Source organism: Mirounga angustirostris, unplaced genomic scaffold, assembly GCF_029215605.1.
Source record: "Mirounga angustirostris isolate CCGP_5_RB_7025 unplaced genomic scaffold, mMirAng1.0.hap1 SCAF_9, whole genome shotgun sequence".
Classification (NCBI taxonomy): domain Eukaryota; kingdom Metazoa; phylum Chordata; class Mammalia; order Carnivora; family Phocidae; genus Mirounga; species Mirounga angustirostris.
In genome coordinates this window covers 133721547-133747442 of record NW_026991717.1, presented here as the reverse complement: position 1 = coordinate 133747442, position 25896 = coordinate 133721547, and the positions used below count along the sequence as shown (strand labels likewise).

The window sequence follows — 25896 nt, the reverse complement described above, 5'->3', positions numbered from 1 at the left end:
CTTTATTTAAACATACACTAATATTAGTCAACACCAAAAAAAACCCAAAACCACTCTGATTAAAAAATGGGCAGAAGACATGAATAGACATTTTTCCAAAGAAGACATCCAGTTGGCCAAGAGACACATGACAAGATGCCCCAACATCGCTCATCATCAGGGAAATGCAAATCAAAACTACAATGAGATGTCACCTTACACCTGTCAGAATGGCTAAAAAAAAAACAACAACAAGAAATAATAAGTGTTGGCAAGGATGTGGAGGAAAAAAAGGAACCCTTGTACAGTGCTGGTGAGAATGTAAACTGGTATAGCTACTGTGAAACAGTATGGAGGGTCCTCAAAAAATTAAAAATAGAAACACTGCATGATCCCAAAATTCTACTACTGGCTATTTATCCAAAGAAAACAAAAACACTAATTCTAAAAGACACATTCACCCCTATGTTTATAGCAGCATTATTTATAGCCAAGATGCGAAAGCAATTTAAATGTCTGCCAATGGATGAATGGATAAGGAAGATGTGGTGTGTGTATACACACACACACACACACACACACACAGAGGAATATTACTGAGCCATGAAAAGGACGAGATTGTGTCATTTGAGACAACACGGATAGACCTAGAGGTATCATGCTAAGTGAAATAAGGCAGACTGAGAAAGACAAATACCATATGATTCCATTCATATGTGGAATCTAAAAAAAAAAAAAAACAGTAAGTAAACAAACAAACAAAAAGCAGAAGCAGACCTATAAACACAGAGAGCAAACTGATGGTAGCCAGAGGAGAGGGGAGTGGGGGTGGGCAAAATGAGTGAAGAGGAGTGCAAGACACAGGCTTCCAGTTATGAAATGAGTAAGTCACAGAAATAAAAGGCAGAGCATAAGGAATACAGTCAATGATACTGTACTAGCCTTGTGTGGTGATGGACAGTTGAGGAATGCCAACACTGAGCAGAGCATAACATAGAAACTTGTGGGATCATCATGCTGTCCACCAGAAATTAATGTAACATTGTATGTCAATGATACTCAAAATAAAAGTTTTTAAAAAAACAATACACTCATGTTAGGTCTTAATTTTGTTTCCATATTTTTACTATTTTAAATGCTACTCTAATAAATATATTCCTTATGTGTATATTAAATTATTTTTTCCAATATCGTACTAGAAGTAAACTATCAAACTGTTCTTTGGCAAGGTTATACCATTTTTCACTACCACCAGCAGCTTATAAAAATGCTTGTTTCATATCATCAGCAAGTTTAATCATTAAGAAAGACCTGCCGATTTGCTAGCTGATTTTAATTTTTATGTTTTTAAATATTTTAATACTTTGTATTAATTTAGAGTACACATGGTTGCTAGTGAGGGTAAAAGGCATATTCTGAATGGCTTACTGGGCACTGGAAAAGGTTCTACATATGGATCCTGTAACTGTTTTTGCTTTTCTGTTGTTATTGGAATGTTTGTCTTTTACTTGTTGATTTCAACAAAATTTTTATTTATTAGGGATATTATTTTTTAAGCTATCATGTAGGTAGTAAATACGGAGTTTTAAAGAATTAAACAATAAGGAAACTAGTGGGTATGCAGCAGTAACTGGCTAAGTCCTCACAGAACTGCTTCTCTTCTTCCCTCGCATGCAACTAGACCAAATTTCCCACCATCCCTTGCAGTCAGGAATGGCCATATGACAGTTCTAGCCAACGGAGTGTGAGTAGAAGAAATATGCGTCATTCAGACCTGGCCCATGAAAACTTCCACATACCATATTCTCTTCTCTTTCCCACCCACCAATTGATTGCAGAGGACTGCCCATCAGAGAAGGAACCTGACCCCCACCTTTCATGTGGAAGTCCTCCTCCTTCTAATCTGGACACCCATTTAAACTTTATATGAGCAAACAATCAACTTTTTGTGTGTTAAGTGGCTGGAAATTCATCTCATGGCATCCTCCATCACCCTAACTGCTATTAAGAACTCTTTAAAAAGACAATAGTCTAGGAATTCTTCCCAAAAATATATTACAAAGAAATAGTCTCAAATATGGACAAAGATTTAAGCACAAAGATGTTTCTCACATATTAGTTACAATTGCAGAATATTGAAAATAATGAAAATACCCCAAAATAATTAATGTTTGCTAATATACACACTAGGTAATGTTTACTTAGCATGACTCGAGGTCTGGCATCATGCTAATAGGCTTTCCATGCATTGTCTCACTCCATCCCCAAACTAGACATTGGGCCCTATTATATCCCATTCTATAGATAACACAAATCAAAGAATCATAGATTAAATAACTTTCCTGATCACACAGCTAGTAAATGGCAGACCTCAGACTCTGGTGTGAGTCTAACCCACATGCACTTAATCACTATTCTATGGTGCGTTCACATGAGGTAATAACGCTGCATCCATCAAACTTTGGGGATAATGCTTAGGACATATGAAGCCAAAGCCACATCTATATCATAAATTCACTAGGTTTAAAAAACATGCATAGAAAAAGTGAAAGAAAATATGTTAATATGTTGGCAATAAAACTATCTCTGGGCTGAGTGATTGTTACTTTTCCTCTGTCATAAAATTTTTCCACATCAAAAAAAAAATTAAATAACCAGTATTTTAAAAAAAATAATGTTTAGCATTGGGGGTAAAACTGGTATACTTGTAAATTAATAAAACCCTTTTAGAAAACAATATGAGAATACATACTATTAAGACATTCCTACTCGCTGACTAAAGAATTTATGCCAAGGATATAATTCAAAATAAACATGAGAATGGTCTTTATAGGAACATATATATACTAGCAATGAAAGTGGAAAGTAAATAAATTTCCAACAATATGGAAATAAGCAAATAAGCATACTGAATAGATCAAAGTATGAAAAAATTTTGTAAAACAACAGAGTTCTAATTGTAAGGCAGAGGGATTATAGGTGATCTTTTTTCTTTAAAATTTACTCTACTGAAAATCTAATTTTTTTCTCAATTAACAATGAATATCTCTAAAGTTTCTGAGTTTCATTGCTACTTGCTCTCAGTGTTATTGTGGTTTCTCATCTTCAGCCCTGTTAGTGACAATCTTAACCTATTTTACCAAATAATTCACTAGTTGATAATAATGGGAATTTTTTTTTTAAATTTTCAGAGGAAATAGTACAAAGGAAACCAACGTATCACAATGTTTATTTCTTTCCAGCAGTAGTTAAATTGAATTGTTTAACAGGAGCCAGTCTAAGAAAACTGATTCTAGAAAAACTGAACTGTAATCAAATGTATTTTGTATGTCTGGTAATTTCTTTCCTCCCCTTAACTAGCTGCTTCAGTTTTACTCATGTCTCCTGGAATTAAAAGTTTCCAGGGGCTGGGATTAATTGAAATTTTCACTAGTGTTCTTTTTAAAAAAAAAAAAATGCTAATATGTTCTCAATTTTATAGTTTTTTTTTTCTATCAAGAGTGAACCAGGACACAGACCCAAAAATACCTATTCACTAAATGGGGAAATGAGAAGAAATATAAAATGTAGACAATTAATTCAGTCAGGACTTACTCCAGGTACGGAGGCAATCATCTGCTTGCTCAGGATTGTTGACTCAGCTAGTTTGGTTCCAGCATCTGCACAAATAAACTAATAAGAAATTGAAAGCATAATTACTTTTAAGAGCACTTAGACAGTAATAAGTTATTTATAGTTTTATTAACTCAGTTTAAATTCGTTAGTGTTTACTCTCATGACAATCTGCCCTGGATATATGGGGTTTGCTAATCATGACAGTTTGTGCCTATCAGAAATTCAGTCGAGTGGTACTGAGATTAACACACACAGATTCTTTTACTTTACCCAGACAGCTAAGAGGCACTGGAATGGTGCATTCAATCAAGGGAGAAAGGAAAGACGTCAACACTATCAGATTTATTCTGAAGTTACTCTATTTATTCTTTAGTACTTCTTGACAGTTCCTGAATTCACATAGATTTTTTCCAGACTTCATCATTATATCACACATTTAAAATGAAGACAGAAAAACAATCAACCTCATTGTGAGTATTCTACCTGTTTCTTCCCATCCGAGGCCCCTCAGTTGCTGGTCTTGCCTCTCTCACGTCACCCACACCCATCCTCTGTGCTGATAATGACCCTTACCCCTGTCCTTGCCTCACGGTACTTTTCACACACTTCCCCTGTAACAGTCACGACACTAGACTGCAGTGACCTAGGAGTCTGTGTTGCAACTCCCTACGAGCTCTCCGAGGGCACAGACTCCATTCACCTGCCCCGCAGAACTAGCTTCCTGCTTGACATCATGGAGGGGCTCAGCAAAACCATGTGAAATGAATCAATGAATCAATTATGACAAGATCATGATGGGGATGGATGTGCCAGGTTACGATTTAATTTGCTTCATTACAGATGTTTATAGGTGTTTCCCACTTAATACAATACCCAATTGTGTATTAATGGTCTCAGGAAAAAAAGTTAAACATGAAGTCTGCAGAGTTTGCTATGAACGATTAAGTCCCGCTTAATTTCTCTTGCCTGGCCTCTGGCCAGTGGCCCCAACAACTCTGGGATCCAAAGCTGCTGTTACGCATAGTTCAGTGGCTCTGGAAGAAGCTTTGACACTGACAGTTCTTCCTACCCATTCCACTCTCACACTGGAAGAAAAGTTAGGTAGGTCAAGATGATGGGTCCTGCGAGGCAGGTTAGGTCCCTGGCAAACTGGAGAGAAGTAATACGGGTTCGGGTCATAGAGAAAAGCTCAAGGGGGTCTGATAAAAAACAGAAACCAGCATACTGTCAGGCTAATCAGGGCTCAGAATCAGAGCATTAATAGGTAGCGGGTTTTGGCTAACAATGCAGAGATTTTGGCCAAAGACCTTCTGAGGCACCCTGAGCCTTCTTGTTCAAGGCCTTGTTCAAGAGCTGGTCTTCAAGCACAGTCCTCCAGGAGGAGTATTTCGTCACAGAACTGAGCTGGGGGCCAGAGGAGAGCGAGCACAGCTGTCCCTGACAGCCACATGGCAGGAGTAGATGCGTATCTCCACTCCTCATTCACACACAATCATCTCCATTTGCCTCAAATATAGTTACAGAAAGCTGAAGAATCTCTTTGGCCATGAACTCTGACTCTGGCAAAGAAAGTACCAGCTAGTAACATCCAGGGAACACTTAAAATTTTCCATTATTTTATTCAGGAATGCTTACCACTTGGACTTATTCCTAATATAAGTAAAAGGAAATAAATCAGGGTTTTGTTTTTTTTTTAAAAGGAAAGCCTAAAACTTTGGCCAGAACCTGTCAGTAAAAAAGTAAAATATTGGATGGAAGTACATGGTCAAAAGAAGAAACAGTTCCAACCTCCTGGCAGATACTGCATGTTCTCCCATAAAATGTATTTTCAAAAGCTATCTGAGTCTGCAATCTAAGACAAACTACTTAGAACTGAGTTTCAAAACCTCTGTCAGGATACCAACATTTTAATTAATTTCTTTACAGCAGAAATGAGAGCCAAAAGCCCAGGGGAGGACAGAAGTACATACAAGTGTGAGGGAAGGGAAGCTCAGACAGAGAGGATGCTCTGCGGTGGTTTCAGGCCTATGGCCCCCTAATGTGTGCTTCCATGGCCTGGCTGTGCCCTTGAGAGCAAGAGAAGATCAGTGGAGAAGCAAAACTTCAATGTCTCTATCTCCCTTCAGAAGAAGCCCTTCTTGCCTCCCACATTCAGCAAAGCTGAACGAGTAGCATCATGGAAGTAGATTGTCAGTCATATCACGTCCTCGATGGGAGGTCAAGTTAAAATGTCTGCTTTGCAGTAACTCTTAGAAGTCAAAATTAATCAAAAATCACCCATCTACCATTTGTTTTTTATCAATGCATTTAAACCCAGTGTAATTTTGGGGGCGCCCAGCTGGCTCAGTCAGTAGAGCATGCAATTCTTGATCTCAGGATTGTGAGTTCAAGCCCCATGTGTGGTGTGGAGTTTACATAAAATTTAAAAAACTTTTTTAAAAAATAAAAATAAATAAATCCAGTGTAATTTTCACATAATATGTACAACTAAAACCTTAATAAACGCTTCTGTTTTTTTACAGAGCTGCCAACCATGAGCTGCAATACCCCATTCGGATTGTACAGAATTGTTCACAATATAAAGATATAACTAAAACCAGAGAGGGAAAGGATGTTTTTCACAGAGGGAAGAATTCCATACTTTGAGACAGAAATATGCCTAATGAAACATGCACTCCCGCACGAACACAAAAGAACACAAAAGAAACACGACATCTATTATGTGTCATTGTTAAATTCATTATCAAAATGAGACTCAAAATAATATCTCCACCTCTCACCCAGAGAGTGATCAGATTATTAGTAACTCAACTAATAATAATAACCCCACGTCAATAGTAATCTGTGACTTAAAGACAACAGCCATCCCTCCGCATGTCTTTGTCCTCCAGCCCACCACGAACCTATCTTTAAAAGCGAATGTTTCACCCACACAGTTTCTCACGCTAGACTGTGCAGGTATATCCCACACAGTGGGAGAGCCACATGCAAATGAGCAGAATGTCTACTCCTGACACATAATAGGAGTTGAGGAAATGCTTTTTGATTTGGGCTTATATAGCCTTTACAGAGGCTTTTAATGAGTTACCACTCTATTATGAAGACTCTGCTTTAATCCCAGCGAGAGAACACCTATAATAACCTATTACACATAAGCTATCTACAGCCGACCAGCGGAAAAGAAGAGGTTGCTGGTGAAAGCAAAAATGTCCACGGGTCTGAACGAAAACAAGATAGGGCATCTGTCCAAAGTTCTGAAGAACTATGCCCTGCTGGTCGACGATCTAGATTCTGAAGAACACACATATCTTTTTCAATTTGGCAAATTCTTTCCTATCTCCGAGCCTCTTTTCTTGAAAAAGTAAAGAATTCACTTGCAGGGCGCCTGGGTGGCTCAGTCGTTAAGCATCTGCCTTCGGCTCAGGTCATGATCCCAGGGTCCTGGGACTGAGGCCCACATCGGGCTCCCTGCTCCGCAGGAGGCCTGTTTCTCCCTCTCCCACTCCCCCTGCTTGTGTTTCCTCTCTCGCTGTATCTCTCTGCCAAATAATAAATAAAATCTTTAAAAAAAAAAAAAAATCCACTTGCACATCTAAGGACTCCTGACCTGATACACAAGTCAAAATAAGTACTAGGAGCCATGGCTAGACGACACAGTGAACAGGTGGGAGATTTCCCATGATACCGGGCCTCCAGAAGGAATTTCTAAGAATTAAAAAACCAATTGGTACATACCCTACCTTGAACCATTTAAAACTTGGGTGGCCCCACATCCCTTGGGTATATGTTCCATTGTTCTTTAAGGGCAGAGTACGTGGTAAACAACAAAGATATCATCTATCTATGAGAAGAATGTTAAAGGCTCCACGTCTGTGAACTCATCTACCCAGTCCATGATTAGAGAAACAATAATGGAAATACCCTAGTGGTCCCTGTGGGAGGAAAGAATGAAGGGAAAACCCAAGGCCTGAGCAACTGACTCTGTCACTAATGCAGTCAGGGGTCATTCAGGATGGATCCCTGGGGGAGTTTTTCATTCCAATGCATGCTTTCCTTTCTGTTTCCAAGTTGCATTTTCAGTTAAACAAAACCACTCTCACTGCCATCAGATGATGGTTGCTGATATCTGCAGAGGAAGTCACTGTTGGCCCCAGACAGATTATCTGTCCGTACCGTGAGCCTGGTCTTCCAGGTGCCAGGAACTGATATTCCTTCAGTAAGGATGAAAGCTTCTCTCAGACTCCAGACTAGATTCTCTGGTCTAAGAGAAGCTACCAGACAACAGGCTATCACCTCCACCATCGTCCAGAGAACACCTGCAGGAACCCTGCAGTCAAGGGCAAGAAATAAAGGAACTGGGAGAACCTACAGAAAGATGTCCTATTCATAGAGACAAAAGATGCTTCTCCCTCAGCCCATGAGGGGCCCCATGGAGGACCTCTCTCCTTGGCTAAGGAGGAACCACTGGGCAGATAAGGAAACTACCTCTGTTTTTTCAAGTGTGCTTAACTTTTATTTCTCTCAGTAATGAAAATGGTTTATTCTAAGAGTATATAGAACAAAAATGTATTACTTCAAAATGGTGTACTGTTTAACATTTTTTCATCGGGAAGATTGAAACATTATTCATAAAGTCGTTTCTCATGGGCATGACCCCAAAGTGTCTCTGAAATACCTCTCCAAGTTAAATAATTTTACAACTTGATTCTTAACATTTAATGATTCCATGACAAATACATACTTGTTCTAAAAAGATGAAGATGGTATTTATTTGAAATAGTATATGAGAATCCGAAAAACACATTCAGAGCAATCTACTCTTTGGGGCTTCTTTATTCCTAAAGCTAATTTGTTTTTGTTATTTATTCACCTAGTTGTGATGCACTAATCACTGTTTTCATGGTTTCCTTAAGCAATGGGCAATTTGAACTGTCAGTGTTCTTTTGCTGTCTTGTGACAAGTGCTTATTAGGGTTGACTAACGTACTTCACAGAAAACCAGCCCCCAGCAGCAGTCACGGCATGGGGTGCTAGACCCCAAGAAGATCAGCCAGATGGATCAGCCCTGCTCAAGACTGAGGGCAATGAAGGGAACGTTCTCCGAGGGAAGCAGGAAAGCACTATTAGGGCTGGAAACCTAGGCTGTTTGCAGGTGCCCATCTGGAACACTATCCACCACCTGAGCCGGCCACCCCCTCTGCTCCAGCACTTTCCATACTGTGCACACTTCCAGTAGAGCGGTTAGCACGTTATTGGGATAGGGTTTATGTCTTTTATACCGCCACATCCCCAGAAACCTAGCCCGACACAGGTGGTTGGTAAGAAGCCAGTGACTCCCATTCACTGTCAGCCTGCTAGCTTAAATCCCTCATGGGCCTTTCCCCCTAAGCCCAGTCCACCTGCCCTCTTCTCCAAACTAGCGTGGATCCCTTTCACCCTTATGGTTGGTTTGTGTCCAAGGTGCTTGTACTCAAAAGCAGTGAAGTTGCTGCAGCGGAAGCAGGAGGGGCTGGCCAGGGGCAATCCCCCGGAAGAGCTTCAAAGTCAGCCCCTCCTTAGGAACATGGGTACTTCCTGGCTATGATTTGTCTTCCGTCTTCCTCTTAGGTTGTCTAGCGTCCTGGTACAATGCGAGCCGTTTTGTTTTGCTATATCATGCCCGACATTCATTGCTGGCATTGGCCAGCGGTCAGTGCTCTCAGAGGGCTTCAGGGTGCCCTGGAAAGCCAGACCAGGGCTCACTGAGAGCACACCAACTTCTCACTAAATCTCATGCCTTTGAGAAACGTTCGATTCTGGTTCTAGGGATTAGGAGTCTGTGGTGGGGGAGGAGGGAGACCAGTAGTAGATATTAAATGCTAAGGGACAGCTGTTGTTCCTCCTCGTCTCCCAGGGAAACTGAACTTCTGCACATACCTCAATGCCCACACAGTCCCTCTTCCACATCACTTCCTTACTCAGTGCACACCTCTGCAACTGTACCCATCACCCTGTGTTGGAAATGTCTGCTTACATGTCAACTTCGCCCACTGGATTGTAAACTCCCGGGAGGAAGGGGCCATGGCTTAATCATTTCCCCAGCACCTGGGCCAGGTTCAGGGCTCCGACTGACTTACTGAGCCATCCTCCATCTCCCAGGCTGAGCCGGCCACCCCCTCTGCTCTAGCACTTTCCATACCATGCACACTTCCGGTAGAGTGGTTAGCACGTTATTGGGATAGGGTTTATGTCTTTTATACCGCCATATCCCCAGAACCTAGCCCGACACAGGTGGTTGGTGAATATTTGCAGTGGGAGATACTACTGAATAGTCTATGCGGCTATTTGTCAATAGTCAATGGCACCAGCTGATGGAAGACCTCATAGCTCAGGTCAGTGCAGGTTTTCAGTGTAGGGAGTAATCTGATAAAAAGCAGAGTTTGAGCAAAATTCCTTTAGTCAGCCAGAGGCCAGAAGCCTGCATTTGTGTGGAGAGAGGGGAAGGCAGTACAAACAGCAAGGAGCCGTCAAGGTGAGAGGGGCCAGGAGCCTGACGAGGCTGTGCTCCACACTGAACAGACCCTGGTGGATGTGGACACCACTTATGTCAGCTGTGTGGTCTTGGGCAAGTCACTGAACCCCCCTGAGCCCCAGTCTCTCACCTGCAACACAGAACTAATACCTCCCATGGTTGTAAGGAGTAAGTGAGGGGAGGATTAAAGTACCCAGCATGCTGCTTGGCACACCATGCTTATGACCTTTCCTTCTCCCTCATCTCTCCCAATGGCACCCCAGGTACCTAAGATTCAAGGACACTTGTCTAGTTCTTTGATATCAAGCTCCCATTGTCCCCTGGTCATTTAATCTCAACCTTGTAGGCCCAGACTCTGAGACTGGTCTTCATGCTCATCAGGAAGAAATAAAACAGCTGTGACTCGTTTCCTGAGCACTTTGCACAAAGGCAGTCTGAATGATACCCTGGTCCCAGGCGTAGTGCATGGCCACGTCTTTAAGTCTAGCCTTGGAGTATGAGGTGGGGTCCCAGTCTACCTGATCCCCTGCTAACTTCTCTAGCGTACCAGCCTGCTTTTCTCAACTTCATCCTCAGGTCATTATCCCTAAATTTATTCCACCTTCCTGTTAAAGCCTCCCCCCATTGCTTGAAGCCAGTCAGCCCCTGGTGCTGAACCCCAACCTCATAAAAGACACCCACCAGTTCTTGGTGGCCTGGCTCAAATACCACCTCTTTCATGAAGTCTTCCCTGGTTTCACATCATATGAGATGGGATGCCTCCTGCTCTTAACTCCCCACCAGGACTTTGTTTATATAGCTCTCTCTCACAGCACTAATCAGAGCCTATCATGTGTGATAAAAACTTGCACACTTGTCTAAGATGCTGAGCTAAGGATGCCAGGGATGGAGGGCTTCAGCCCCTCATCAGCAACCCTACAGCCAAAAGCATTAACTTGATAAGTTCTCCAGAACCTTCTTTGTATGCATTCAAGCCCTTCTGCCTCGGGGCTCCTATGGGTGCTGGTGCTTTTCACCTCCACCTGCCACCCTGGCTGGACTCCGTACGTCCTGCCACTTGATTGTCTGTGGTCGGGCCCACCCTCACCTTCAATTCTGCTTCATGGAGATGTGGCGACCCATCCATATGGACATGACTCTGCAACCAGACCTCAGCCTAGTCCCCCATCTGTGGCTTTATCAGTTCCCTACCAGCTCTGGTAGCCATTCATGAGTTGCCCTCTGACCTAACCAGGTGTAAATTTCTTGAGGGCAGAAATTAGTGTCCCCTTCTTCTTTGGCCCCTCACAGCACTAGTTGCACTGTAGGAACAAAATAAATGCTCCCTTTCTGTCTTTCTTAGCCAGTGGAAGTGCCAAGGGCGTAATATTACTTCGGTCATGGCTCATATAAGATAGATTAGTTCTCATTTCCGGGAGGAGTTACTCGATTTGTGCATATGCTCCACACCTTTCTTAATTTTTCCAAACATGGTGGATCTTGTGGTAAGTATTACAAACAACACAGAAGCCCACCTGGACAAGCAGGAGGAGGTTTGTATCTGGTAAAGGGGATTTGAGCTTCAGGGCCTGCAGGAGCTCCAGAACAACACTACGAGACAAGTAGAATTTATCCCGCTCCTAAACAGAACAAAAGAGAAGAAGGTAAGCTATGTCTAAAAACTCGGTTAGAACAGATCTATGTCAAAAGAGCTTCCAAAAGATTCACAGGTTGGAAATGAAAACCAGTATTTGAAAATGCATAATGACCTGTCCTTAAGAAATAAAACTCAAACGAAAAAGAAAAAACTTTAAAGGGCATTTTTGTGTGAGTAATGAGTTTATAGAAGCACCGAGAACACATCATTCAACGGATAAGAAAAAGATAGGATAGCTCTTAAATACTGAAACCACTGGATTGGGTTCTTGTTCACAGGAAATGATAAGTTCCAAGAAATGCAGAAATTAAATCGAAAAGCATTATTTCCAAAAGAAAATGATTTATTTAGAGAAAAATATATACAGCTATTTTCAGGGTCTCGTATCCTCTCTAAAGAACCCACTTTTCAAATGTGCTGCTTAAGCACGCAGAAAAATAGACAGACGGAGTATATTATGTACTACCCCCCATCTTTGTCAAATCGCAACATGTTGATTTAACATTTTTCACAATAAATAAAACATCCCAGAGGGGTGCCTGGGTGGCTCAGTTGGCTAAGCGTCTTGACTCTTGGTTTCCACTCAGGTCATGATCTCAGGGTTGTGAGATCAAGCCCCACATCAGGCTCCACACTTTGCAGCCTGCTTAAGATTCTCTCCCTCTCTCTCCTTCTGCCCCTCCCCCCACAACTCATGTGCTTGCTATCTCAAAAAAAAAAAAAAAAATCACAGAAACAGTTGCAACCACCTATATGGTGCTCTCTTTTCTTTCTCCCTTCCTTGAAGTAGCCACTATTTTGAACCTGGTGCTTATGTTTTTACTACATATGCATGCCTTTGTTACAAGGTATAATATTATTTTTGCATGTCTTTGTAACTTTCTATTACAGTATCATACTGTGCATCTCTTTCTGCAACTTTTAATTTCTCACTACATTTTATTTTTGAAATTAGTCCCTATTGATACGTGTAGCTCTAGTTCTTTTAACTAAATGGCTTAATTATATTTTATTATATGAACACACCGGAATTCATTGATCTATTCTCCTGTTAATAGAACATGGGATCATTTTCAATTTTGTAAGTTTTTTTTTTATTGCCAACTACAACACACATGCAGAAAAGTACGTAAGACACAAATGTGCAGATAAAATGGACTCGTATCGTCTGAACGCCAAGGTCAAAGAGCAAGCACATAGCAAGCACCTCAGAAGCCTGCTCTGTGCCCTCATAACCAAGTAACCGGATCTACTTTCTTTTCTTTCTCCTCATTTTTACTCATGGTATACTGCCCTCTTGTGTGTTCAATGATCTTTGCGTGCTTAAAGTTTTATTAAAAAATTATTTCTAGGGACGCCTGGGTGGCTTAGTCGTTAACCGTCTGCCTTCGGCTCAGGTCATGATCCCGGGGTCCTGGGATCAAGCCCCGCATCGGGCTCCTAGCTCTGCGGGAAGCCTGCTTCTCCCTCTCCCACTCCCCCTGCTTGTGTTCCCTCTCTCACTGTATCTATCTCTGTCAAATGAATAAATAAAATCTTTAAAAGAACAATAAATAAATAAATAAATAAATAAATAAATAAATAAATAAATAAATAAATAAATAAATAAATATTTCTAGAAATCATTCGAGGCTTGAAATGTTCTCTTCATCCAAAGAGCTCTCTGCTTTTTGCCAGGTTCCTGGAAGCACTAGCCTGGTCCAGGGTTACCTTAATAAACACACAAGCCTTGTAATATCTTATCTTGGGCCACCAGAGGGTGTGACACTGAGCTCAATTGGTGTGAGGACGATTTCATCTCTGGGTTATCTTTACTTTGTGGTCCTGTGCAGAATCAGACCGAGTCCCTGCTACTGAAAGTCCTGGATTCTGACTCTTGTTCCCTTCCTGGATCTTCCAGAATTGCAACTCAGCCTCTCAGTCACATCTCTGCCCTTCTGTGCTCTCCCAGATCTTAGCCTGGTGATTCACCTATATCTGGTTAGCATTTTGATGCACTGAAGTTTTCAGAAAATATTCTGTTCGCTTCTTTAACTTTTTAAGTGGGAAGATAGGTTCAAATGATCTAGCCCATTATTATCAGGAGAGAAGTCTAAAATTTTTATTAAAATTATACTAAATTTATAGGTTATTTTGTGAGAATTAACTGTCTTTATTATGCTGGATCCTCATCCATGAACATGAGATCTATCTCCATTTATTTAATGTCGAATAAAACTTTCTGGTTATCTCCATAAGTTCTTGCACATTCTGTTAGATTTATTCTTTGTTGACACAATAAATGACATTTTTAAATACATTTAAAGTATATTTTGTAATCATTTTAGCTGAATATTAAAGGTGGAAGATTCTTGGGTATTCATTTGTAACCAGCATCCTTGCTGAGCTCTCTCACAACAGTTATAAAAAGATGTCTACATTTCTTCAGTTCATTTGTAATTACACCATCTATGGAAAGTGAGAGTTTTATTTTTCCTTTCCAATCCTTATACATTTGATTTCTTCTTCCTATCTTACTGAATTGAGGAGGACCTACACCTGGACCATAATGAACAGAAGCAGTGATAATGGGCATTCTTGTCTTACTTAGTATTTTGAAGGGACCACATTGGCATTTCACCAGTAAGTATAACGTTTCCCAGAGGTTTCCGGTAGGCACCCTATAACAAGCTAAGTAAGTTCCCTGCTATCCCTAGTTTTACAAGAGTTATCACAAATGGATGTTGAGTTATATAGAATACTTCTTTTGTATCTGAGATAATGATACACATTTTTCACCTTTATCCTGGTAAAATGGTGACATAAATCCATGTTCTAATATTTAAACCATTCTTATATTTCAAGCAAATCCTCACTGGGCCATGAGGCTTTATTTTTTTAACACATTAATTTGCTATTATTCATCCTGAATATTTATACCTTTGGAGTAGAATTGGCCTGTAATTTTCCTTTCTCCCACTGCCCTTGTCTGGTTGGGATCAAGATTCTACTGGCCTCATAAAAGATGTTGGAAGCTCTCCCTTCTTTCGAGTCTCTTAGTTTGCACAAAGTAGAGCTCACTCTGTTCCTTCAGTGTTTAATGGAAGTCGTCTTTAAAACTGGAACAGTTACTCATTAGTGATTCCATTTTTTTAATCATTTAGGCCTAGCCACCTTTTTTTCCTGGTTGTCGTATGTTACATTTTTCTAGAAAACTGTCCCTATTGTCCAAGATTTCAGATTTACTAGCATAGAGTTGTTCCTTTCAAAATCTCTAATATGTCTAGAGTTACATTCTCTTTTTCATTGCTGATATTCTTTATCTGGGTCTTTTCTCTGCTTCCCTTGATCAGTCTTGCCAAAGTTTTATCTATTTTATTAGTCTAACCCAAGAGCCCCCTTCTGGTTGTACTGATCCTCCACTGTAGCTATGTTTTCCATTTCATTAATTGTTGCTCTTATCTTTATTATTTCCTTCTTTTAAATCATCTTATAGTTACTCTGTTATGCTTATTTCAACTTGACTTGTTAGCTCATTTCATTTCTCTTTTTTTCCAACAGAAGTATTTAAGACTATACATTTTCTTCTAAATATCTCTGTGGCTATAGACCTCAAATTTTAGAATGTAGTATTTTCATATTTGTGTAGTTATAAATATTTTTCCAAATTCTCTTATCTCCTTTGATGTATGAATCATTTAAAAGTATATTTCAAATTTCCAAATATAGCAGGTCCCAGACACCATTAATCCATTAGTACCTTTGTATGAATTTGAAAAAGGATACATCCATACATATTAACACATACCTGCAAACCTGAGAAATGGCGTGCATTTCCAGGGCCCTGCACTTAGTAGGTCTGGCTGCATATGTGTGTACGCCCTGTCACTCACTCACACACACCCTCGGCACCATACAGGTACACATTCTACACACAGCCCACCCCTGTAAAGGGACCGGGTCAGAGTCAGAATCTGGCAGGGAGCCAGGACTTAGACATCTGACAAGAGGGGACAGTCCCCGGGGTGGTAGCTGGGACAGGGCCTAGCTGCCTACACGTGTGTGTGCCAGGAATGTGTGCACGTATGCTGTTCCCCGTGTGTTTAAGGCCCTTTGAGCTGGTGTGGCTTTATGTACAGGGTACCTATCCCAGCTGTTCTAGGACTTAACCAGGAGGCCCCAAATCTCTACACCTGCCTCAATAGTCACATAAAATGTAGTATGTCTAAGATGTAAGTGGCGTCGCGTCCCCCTAGATGTGGAGCCTTCTTTAGGTCACCCTTGAACACCTATATGTGGTTATGATTTTGTTATTGATTTATAATTTAACTGCATTGTGATTAAAGAACTTGGTCTCTTTGAAACAGATTCCCCAGTGTGTGTTAAGAATTTATTTGTGGACTGGGGCGCCTGGGTGGCTCAGTTGGTTGAGAGTCCGACTCTTGATTTCAGCTCAGGTCTTGATCTCAGGATCATGAGTTTAAGTCCCATGCTGGGCTCCACACTTGGTGTGGAGCCTACTTAAAAAAATAAAATAAAGTAAAATAAATTAAAATTAAAATAAAATAAAAGTCTTTATTTGTGGTCTATTACCTGTTCTATGTTTACAAATGTTATGTATATGCTTTTTCTTTTTTCTCTCTTTTTTAAAGATTTTATTTATTTATTTGACAGAGAGAGACATAGTGAGAGAGGGACCTGAGCCGAAGGCAGATGCTTAACGACTAAGCCACCCAGGTGCCCCTGCTTTTTCTAAAATACATTCTCAAATTGGTGGATTCAAGATTCTTTATATGTCTATTGAATTCAATTTGCTCATTATATTGTTCAAATCTAGTAAGTCTTATTCATTTTTTATCTGCTTAATCTATTAATTACTGAAAAAGATGTGTCAAAATCTCCCATTATGAGTATGAATTTGGCAACTTCTCTTTGTAATTCTATTCATTTTTGGTTTACATGTATTAAGGCTGTATTATTAACTGCACAAGTTTTAGAACTGTCACATTTTCCTAGTGAATTGTTCCTTTTATCAATACAGGGCAACCTTTTTTATAATAATACGTTTTAACTTAAATTCCATTTACTAGTTTCAGCTTTATTTTAATTAGTATTTCCTGGTATATTTTTAAACTATTTTTCTTTCACACTTTCAACAGTGTCTTTAGATGTGTTTTAGATATATCTCTTATAAATATCACATAGCTGGATTTTAAAAATCAAATCCAAAAATTCCTGGGCCGTCTGGATGGCTCAGTCGGTTAAGCCTCTGACTCTTGGTTTCAGTCAGGCTGTGATCTCAGTGTCTTGAGATTGAGCCCTGAGACGGGCTCTGTGCTGAGCTTGGGATCTGCTTAAGACTCTCTTTCTCCCTCTGCCCCTCTCCCCCTGCCTCTCTCTCTCTCTCTAAAATAAATAAATCTTTTTTAAAAATCCAAAAATTCCTTATATTCATTATGATTATTAGAATATTGGATTCATTTTTTTTCAAGATTTATATAATATGTTGAATGTTTAGAGTTAAAACTCTAAACCCCACTACACATACTCCTCTCATCTTGTAGTTATTCAGTATTTTAGCATCATCTTGTTTGTGTATCCACCCAGTCATTATTTTAATTATTACTGCTTTATACTGTCAATGATCACTTAGAGTTCTCTACTTGACCAATTTCTTAGAGCATCAGTCCTTCATATATTTCACTCCTTCTTGGTTTAGTTTTGTTCTTATTGTAATATATCTTTTAGTACTTGTTTCAGTTGAGAATATATTAGAAAATTTCTTATTTTCCTAATAGTTGATTTATTTAGCCATCACTCATTTTTTTTAAGATTTTTTATTTATTTGAGAGAGAGAAGTAGAGAGACAGAGAACAGGAACAGGGAGAGGGGCAGACTCTCCACCGAGCAGGGAGCCCGATGCGGGGCTCGATCCCAGGACCCCAGGATCATGACCTGAGCTGAAGGCAAATGCTTTTACCGACTGAGTCACCCAGGCGCCCCTAGCCATCGCTCTTAAATCAGAGCTTAGCTGGTAGAGAATTCCAGGTAAACAGTTATTTTTTTCTTATAATTTTAAAGACATTTTTTTCCATTATCTTCTAGCTTCCACTGTGCTGTTGAAAAGTTTGTTGTCAGTCTATCTGTAGAATGTCTTTTCTCTTGGTTGCTCTTAAAATGTTTCATTTGTCTTGGCTATTCTGTCAAGTTGTACCTAGTCACGGAGACTGTGACGTGAGCAGGTAAAACATTAGTTTATTTGTAATACTCTTAGGGATCATTGTGCTTCCCGAATCAGAGCAATTACGGCTTTCAGCAATTCTACAATTTTTAAAAAGTCTATTTTCCCTCTCCGAAACACTTACTAGGTAGATGTTCGATCTTCTCTTTCTATTCTTCATCTCCATCTCTTTGCTGTATACCGTGCAAGTTCTTCTGATCCTCTTCCCATTTCACCAACTCCCTCTTTGGCTATGTCTTATTTGCTGTTTAACCCGTCCACTCAGTTCCTTATGCCTATTTCATCTGTAAAATTTCTGCTTTGTTCTCACCTACCTGTTCTTTTTTCCTTTCTTTTTAAAGTGACTAGATCTCTTCTCAGGTTTTCCTTCATCCTTTATATGCTTGTCATTTAAAGGTTGTTTTTATAGCCTTTATCACATAGTTCTAATATTGGAAATTCTTTTTTTTTTTAAGATTTTATTTATTTATTTCACAGAGAGAGACACAGTGAGAGAGGGAACAAAAGCAGGGAGAAGGGAGCCTGATGTGGGGCTCGATCCCAGGACCCTGGGATCATGACCTGAGCTGAAGGCAGATGCTTAATGACTGAGCCACCCAGGCACCCCTAATACTGGAAATTCTTATGGGGAATAATCTTGCTGCTTTTGGACTCTGCTGCTCTACCTCATGGTGGATTCTTTCTTTCCATGCTTTGTAATTTTAGTTTGTAAACCCGTGTTCATCAGGATTGTAATTCTGGAAATCTATTGGGCCTAGATTGAAGTCCTACCCATCCAGAGAGGTTTGAGGATTGATCTTGAGCTTACTTCTACCAAACACTCCAATGCTATTACCTGCTCTGTATCAATGTTACTTGACTTTTCATTCTGGGGACTCACAGAGCATGTAGGTATTTTAAATTCACACTCCAAATATGTTCAAAGATAGGCTCATGTTTACTAATTCTCAAGGGAAACTATAACTCTTTCTCAGTTCCTAGGCTCAAATCCCATTCTTTTTCACCTCTACATAAGAATATATTCTTTCCAAATCACCTTTTTACTAAATGTATAGGCTTTCAATGGTTCTGACTTTCTGCTGGGGATGACTCAGAGCCAACTCCAAGCCTGAAACAGTCCCAAGACCTTCTCTGTGTGGGATTTAAAACACAAGTCACTAATGATAATTGGTACAGCCACTGTGGAAAAGAGTATGGAGCTTCCTCTAAAAATTAAAAACATAAATACCATATGATCCAGCAATTCCACTATTGGGTATTTACCCAAAGAAAATGAAAACATTAATTCAAAAAAAGATATATATACCCTTATATTTACTGCAGTATTATCTACACTAGGCAAGTGTCCACTGATAGATGAGCGGATAAAGAAGATGTGTGTATACACACACACAGGAATATTACTTAGCCATGAAAAAGAATGAACTCTTGCCATTTGAGACAACACAGATAGACCTATAGAGTATTAGGCTAAGTGAAATATGTCAGACAGAGAAAGAAAGTGCACATAATTTCACTTATATGTGGAATCTGGAAAACAAAACAATCAAAAAACAGACTCTTAAACATAGAGAACAAACTGGTGGTTGCCAGAGGGGAAAAGGGTGAAGGGATACATGAAACAGATAAAGGGGATTAAAAGATACAAACTTCGGGGCGCCTGGGTGGCTCAGTTGGTTAAGCGACTGCCTTCGGCTCAGGTCATGATCCTGGAGTCCTGGGATCGAGTCCCGCATCGGGCTCCCTGCTCAGTAGGGAGTCTGCTTCTCCCTCTGACCTTCCTCCCTCTCATGCTCTCTGTCTCTCATTCTCTCTCTCTCAAATAAATAAAGAAAATCTTAAAAAAAATAAATAAATAAAATAAAATAAAATAAAAGATACAAACTTCCAGTTATAAAAATAAATAATTCATGGAGATGAAAAGTACAGCATTGGGAATATAGTCAATAATACTGTAATAATGTTGTATGATGACAGATATATTTATTGTGGTGAGCATTAAGTAATCTATAGAATTGTTGAATCAATGCAGTGTACACCTGAAATTAACATAACATTGTATGTTGACCATACATCAACTAAAAATAAATAAATAAAATAAAATAAAATTAGATATATACAAATCTAAAAAACAAAACTCAAGCCACAAAGCTCCTAAGACAAGTAACTCCCCTACCTCAGGACTGCTACAACAATATCAGCTTATATGTTTACCACTCTGGTTCTCAATTTCTTCTCCAATTTTGCCCCTTTCATTTTTACAAAATTACCTAAACATTTAAAATTATGTTCATTACATTTTGTCCAGCACTTCTGTTGTTTTAAGTGGGACAATTTTCAATTATCTAGACTGCCAGATTGCCAGGAAGAGAAGTCTCCAAAGCCCTTACCTTTCCATGCCTTTTCTCTTGATTAAATAAGGGAGAAGGTTTAATAAGACAGCGCTCTTTCTTAAACTATTTCCAAAAGCTTCCCATTACCCATGAAGAAAGTGGGAACACCCTAAGACTGAAGCTTTCTACAAGAAATAGTCATTTTGAGTTGGACACCTGGGAATGGGTACATGACAACAGAAGTGGGAGGACACTAAAGTGACGATTGGTTAGGAGGGCATTTAAAGTATAATGAATGTTCAAAACTAGGAATATCCTGATTTCAAAATAATGGAAGGTCCTCTGTAATCAATCTCTATAGTGTACAGCACTGAAAGCACAAACTCATTATGGTTCTTCCTCTTAAAAAATGTATAATTTAAACAAACCAAGCATAAAGAAAATTAAAAAATAAAATGACTTCTTTTCATTGTATTCATATATCTTTTCATTGTCTCTGGTACTGTGCCGTACCAGAGGATCTATTGTTTTAAGTGACAAAAAAAAAAAAAAAAAAAAAAAGGAGTAAGTTATTTTTCAGGAAGCATTTGAAAAAAGAAAAAAATGCTGATTATTTGGATAGTTAGAAAACATACTGTTCCAGGCAGAGTAGTAGTTTATAATCAGAAAGACTAAAGAGAAGATTATCATGGAACATTTAACATGGTAGAATGGACACAAGATGGTAAGAAAAAAGACAAGAGTATTTTAAATAGAATGAAAGCCTTGATATAAAATTAATTTTTTTTAATGGGGAAAATAAAAGGCTTATAGAAATGGACAACATGAATAAAGGAATATTCTGAATGTTCAAGAAGGAACAACAGAAACAGACCCCATCGAAAATAAACTTGGAACATTTGGAAACTGGAAGAGTTAACATTGCACATTGTTCTTAAGGACAGAGACGCTCCCAGTTGGCCCTGCCTTTCCGTTAGAATAGCGTCCCCCAGCTCCAACGAGGCTGCTGTGTGCCCTGGGCAAGCAGTATTTTTCCACTTCCTCGGTAGTGGGCCAGGGGAGACTAAACATAATGCAATACAGAAACCATTTTGAAGGCAAGATGACAAAAGATGAGATTACAATCTCAGAGGCCAAGAACCCAGAACTGGGGAGACAAACAAGTGATGAGAATTAAGGAGCACTCTACGGGATTTTACAAATGACAAGCTGATATTTTTCTACTTTGGGTATAAAAATGACATGCTGTGATGGCTTGCCCACTAATCAAGGGATGGTGAACTTGAAAAGGACCTTAAGAGGTCATTTAGACCACTGGCTCATTTCATTTACAGTATCTCTTCTCTTCTAAACCATATGACCCTCATTTCTCCAAATGTGTATATTTAAGATACAGTTTATATATATATATTCTTGCATAAAGTGTTTCCTTCCAATGATACTTATTTGACCTCAGTAGAACTGCTCATGTTTAACTATACTGAAGCAACTAACCTAACAAGCATCGACACTGGTTAGAAAGAATGTTCCTGCCAGTTTTCAGTTTCCTGGGAACAAACACGGAGGCAAACCTACCTTCGTGAAAGCTCGGTAACACAGACCACACACCTCCACCAGGTAGGCCAGAGTAAAGACGGCGTTCTGAATCACAAAGCTGAGCAGTTTTGAAAATGGCTCCAACAGACTCTGCAATGAGATTGGGACGAAATAAAATCAATTGCTGATTCTTTCATTAAAAAAGAAAAAGTCTTAAAGTCTTCAGATACTTTAACTAACGGGATCCTTCCTTTATTTAAAATCCGGTGGCTACTAGAGCAACTCTGTTGGTCTAACGAGAACAGAACTGGACCTTCAATCAATGCCTTAAAGAGCATGATTTAATCATCTTATTGCTCCAAAAATAATCCATTTTTCCAAGTGGCATCATTTATAAACCTTATCAACTCCGATCCTATCCTCATGTCCACTCCCAGCAATCAAGGCTCTATGAGGTTTGGATGAGGATTTTCCATTCTCTTTCTCAGAATCTGTAGGCATCTATGGGCTCATCCATCCAGCTCCTTTGAAACCTGACATCTCAGTTCAATAGCACAAACCACCCTGCATGTAAGTACAAAGCACTATTAGCTTAGATAAAAACTCATCACCACCCAGCTTCCTGCCAGTGTTTATCAGGAAGGCACAGTTCTGGTTTCTCCATCTGAATCCCACCCATAAAGGGTCAGTTTTAGATCCATCTGCTCTCTGAAGTCATTTAGAACATTTATTGAGGACCTACTAAGTATCAGGCAGAGTTGGGTGCTTTTATATAGTTTATCTTGTTGAAACTTCTTATAACAATCCTGGAGAGACAGTATGTTATAATAGTTAATGACACAAGCTATAGAATCTCACACAATTATTTATAAAACTCCAGCACTCTGTGACCTGGAATAAATGATTTAACCTCTCTGGAGGTAAAATAGGGATAATCAGGGCCTCCACCTCATTCGTGTTGCTGTGAGAAACTGGGGAGGTAATGCAGGTAAAGGGCTTGGCAGCAGTGAGCCCTAGGTCACTGTTTGCTGTGACCTGCTTCAGAACTCTGGAGCTCTTGGTGTCCCTATTCTGCAGCTGAGGCTTAAGTAGGCAAGGAGCTTGCCTAAGGCCATACAGCTATTGAATGGAATTCAAATCCAAATTCCAGGGCAGTTTTCCAGAGGCAGAACTGCTCTTCAGGGAAGACAGAATTCTAACTGGGCTTCAAAAGATTTCCACACCGTGATTTCCCCTACTTCTCATCCTCCATAGTCCTGATGGTCTGGATTATAAAAGCAAACATGCTCAATGTGCAAAGGCAGGATCTGCAGGAAAGTACAGATGAGGAAATAAAAGTCCATCATCCCACCACCTCGGGGTAACATTTTACATATCTCCCTGCCTGCTGCACTCCAGTTTACTTGGTTGAAATCTTACACATACACAATCCTACATTTTGTTAATTTCATTTTGTTAACACAATAACGTAAGAAATTTCCAATGCTATTTAATTCTTCATAATCATCCATTTTAATGGCCAAAATGTCACATTTTATTATAAATAACATCCCAATAAATGTTTTGTGTGAAATTTACATTTTCATTTTCTTCTTTAGAAGAGATCCCAGAAAAGGAATGATTCAAAGGATATGAAAATTTTTGAGATCCTTTTTCCTTATTGATACAAAAATAAATCTGTTACATGTTAGTTGCGCCTGAGGATAAGAATTCTGTCCTTTGTTTCTATTTCCCACAGAAACCATATAGAAAATCTTAAAGGAACCCTTTGAAATAGTACTGCTGATTCAGTATTCTTTGCTCTAAATAAACGTTGTTGACTTGAAATACTGATGATGGATGAATGGTGACAGGACTATAGCTCCAGTTGATACATAATGCATCTTTATTCATCAAAAAAAGGAACCTGAATTTAAACCTATATAGAAACTTGTTCTTTTACCCAGCAAAGCAACACACAGATGGGGCAATAAGGCACAACAGAAAAATCAAGGAACTTGGAATCAAAGGATCTAGGTTCAAGTCTTAAACCTTCCACTAACCAGCTATGTAACCTTGGCCAAGACACTTCATCTCTCTGAGCCTATTTCCTTAGCTTTAAATGATCAGATTCGACCAAATGATCTCTTTGCAACTTTCCTGCATAAACTATTAGTTTATGAAAGCACAGTCAAGGTATAAAGTTACCGGGTATGTGGCTTCTTGGTATTTAACTAGTAGTTATAAGCCACTGCTATACAAACTATTGCATCATTGTATATAATGCAGCCCAGGAATACAAAGGTGAATGAGACACAGTGCTGGACTTCAGGAAGCTCACAGTCTCACTGGGGAGACTTTCATACAATTTAAATGCTACTACAGAGAGCTCTATCAAGTATTGTGGGATCTGATATAGAAGAAAGTTGCTACAGAGAATTCCAATTCACTTTTTTAATTTAAATGGGATTCAGATTCTCATCTTGAAGAATGAGAAGGAGTTCACCTCACCAACAAGAGCATAAAGCATTTCAGGCAGAGGAAATGGCCGAAGCCAAGGCAAGGAAGTATGAAATTAAATAAGATTATAAACATAAAGCAGTTAGCATAATGCCTGCCATATGGTAAGTGCTCAACAAACAGCGGTTGTTGTTTCGATGATAATGATGATGATTCTGGAAGTAGGCAGGAGGCATGGGGGATGGGACAAGTAGCCAAAGCTGAAATTAGAAAGGTAGGCTGGCAAATTAATGAAGTACCTTCTTGTATGCCACATTAAGGAATTTGGACACTCTCCTAAAAGAAATGAGAGGTGATCAAAGATGTTTAAGTAAGGAACCAGGGCAGTAAGGTCTGTGTTAGGAAGGATCACCTAGATCATAGTGTAGAGGACGGACTGGTGGTAGCCATGCCCAGGACAAAGAGGGCCAATTGTAAAAAACGATTTTGTGACGTATTAGAACTCTTCATACTAGAAACTTTCACCATGTTTGAAAGTGAAACATTCAGTACACAATTAACTATTTCTTCAGTATTACTACATGCCTGTCTTTTTAGATTACAAAATAACCAAATAACCAATGGGTTGTTTTTCTGGAACATACAATACATACCCTTGTGGCATTGGTAGAGGGTATCTTCAAGAGGCAAATCATAATTCTCAAACTGGAATCTAAAGAACACTGTGAACAAATATGAAAAAAATAAAAGTCAGTACCCTTCTTAATATATCTTTTGCTTCATGTATTTTTTATAAGCATTTATTTTGGGGGGCAAAAATCTCAAATATAGCTGCCTCCTTAGTATTCTATGCCATATATTCATGTTGAAAAAAATCATTCTCAGGTTTAAAAAACTTAAACTATTAATTAAATAATATTAAACAACTAAATAGTTAAACATACCTCCTAAACTATTTCTCAGATATATTCTTAAAATTAAATCAGACAGAGACTTGGATAAAGAATTGAATGGATGGATGCATGGATGATGGATGGATGGATGGATGGATGATGGAAAGATGGATGAATGGACAGACTGACAGACAGATGGGGAGGTAGATATCAAATGTGTTCAACTCTAAAGAGGTACACTAATTTGTCAAAGGCCATGTTGGGAAAAAAACAAAACAAAACTACTCAGATCTATTTAAAACCATTAGGCTTATTAGTCCAAATAAGAACCAGTTTCATATGCCCTGCCTTTGCTACTGAAAGACATGACAAACACCTGCAAAAAAGCAGTAAAATTTCTACAAGAAAAAATGTATGCCTCCCAAATCTGTTAGAGTTGTATTTTGGCAAGATTCTACATCAAATGTACTTTTTAAATTGAGTTTACTGGTTGGGGGGGGGGGGGATGTTACAACAAAAATAAGCAACATTATTTAACATTGTAAACATATCACAATAGTAGGTTATAGTTCAATCCCTGCAGCTGTGTACCATACTAACTTTTGAAGATAACAAATTAAGCCAGTGGTCCTCCAAGCAGAACCCCTGAACCGGCACCTTGAATTACTTAGGAATCTGTCAGAATGCAAATCCTCAGGCTGTACCTCCAATGAATCAGAAACTCTCAGTATCAGG

The 25896-nt window shown here is 39.2% G+C and overlaps 1 protein-coding gene across 2 annotated transcripts in view; it reads right to left on the bottom strand.

Annotated features, from left to right (window-relative positions):
- The window catches only part of UNC79 (unc-79 homolog, NALCN channel complex subunit), a 192848-nt gene that overhangs the window by 22266 nt on the left and 144686 nt on the right, over positions 1 to 25896 (bottom strand). For both annotated transcript variants that reach the window (XM_045901444.3, XM_045901445.3), the window contains 4 exons: positions 24922 to 24990; positions 21869 to 21979; positions 11619 to 11723; positions 3574 to 3651 (listed from right to left, as the gene is read on the bottom strand). In XM_045901444.3, the coding sequence (XP_045757400.2) occupies positions 3574 to 3651; positions 11619 to 11723; positions 21869 to 21979; positions 24922 to 24990 (363 nt within the window). The remainder of the gene's footprint in view (positions 1 to 3573; positions 3652 to 11618; positions 11724 to 21868; positions 21980 to 24921; positions 24991 to 25896) is intronic.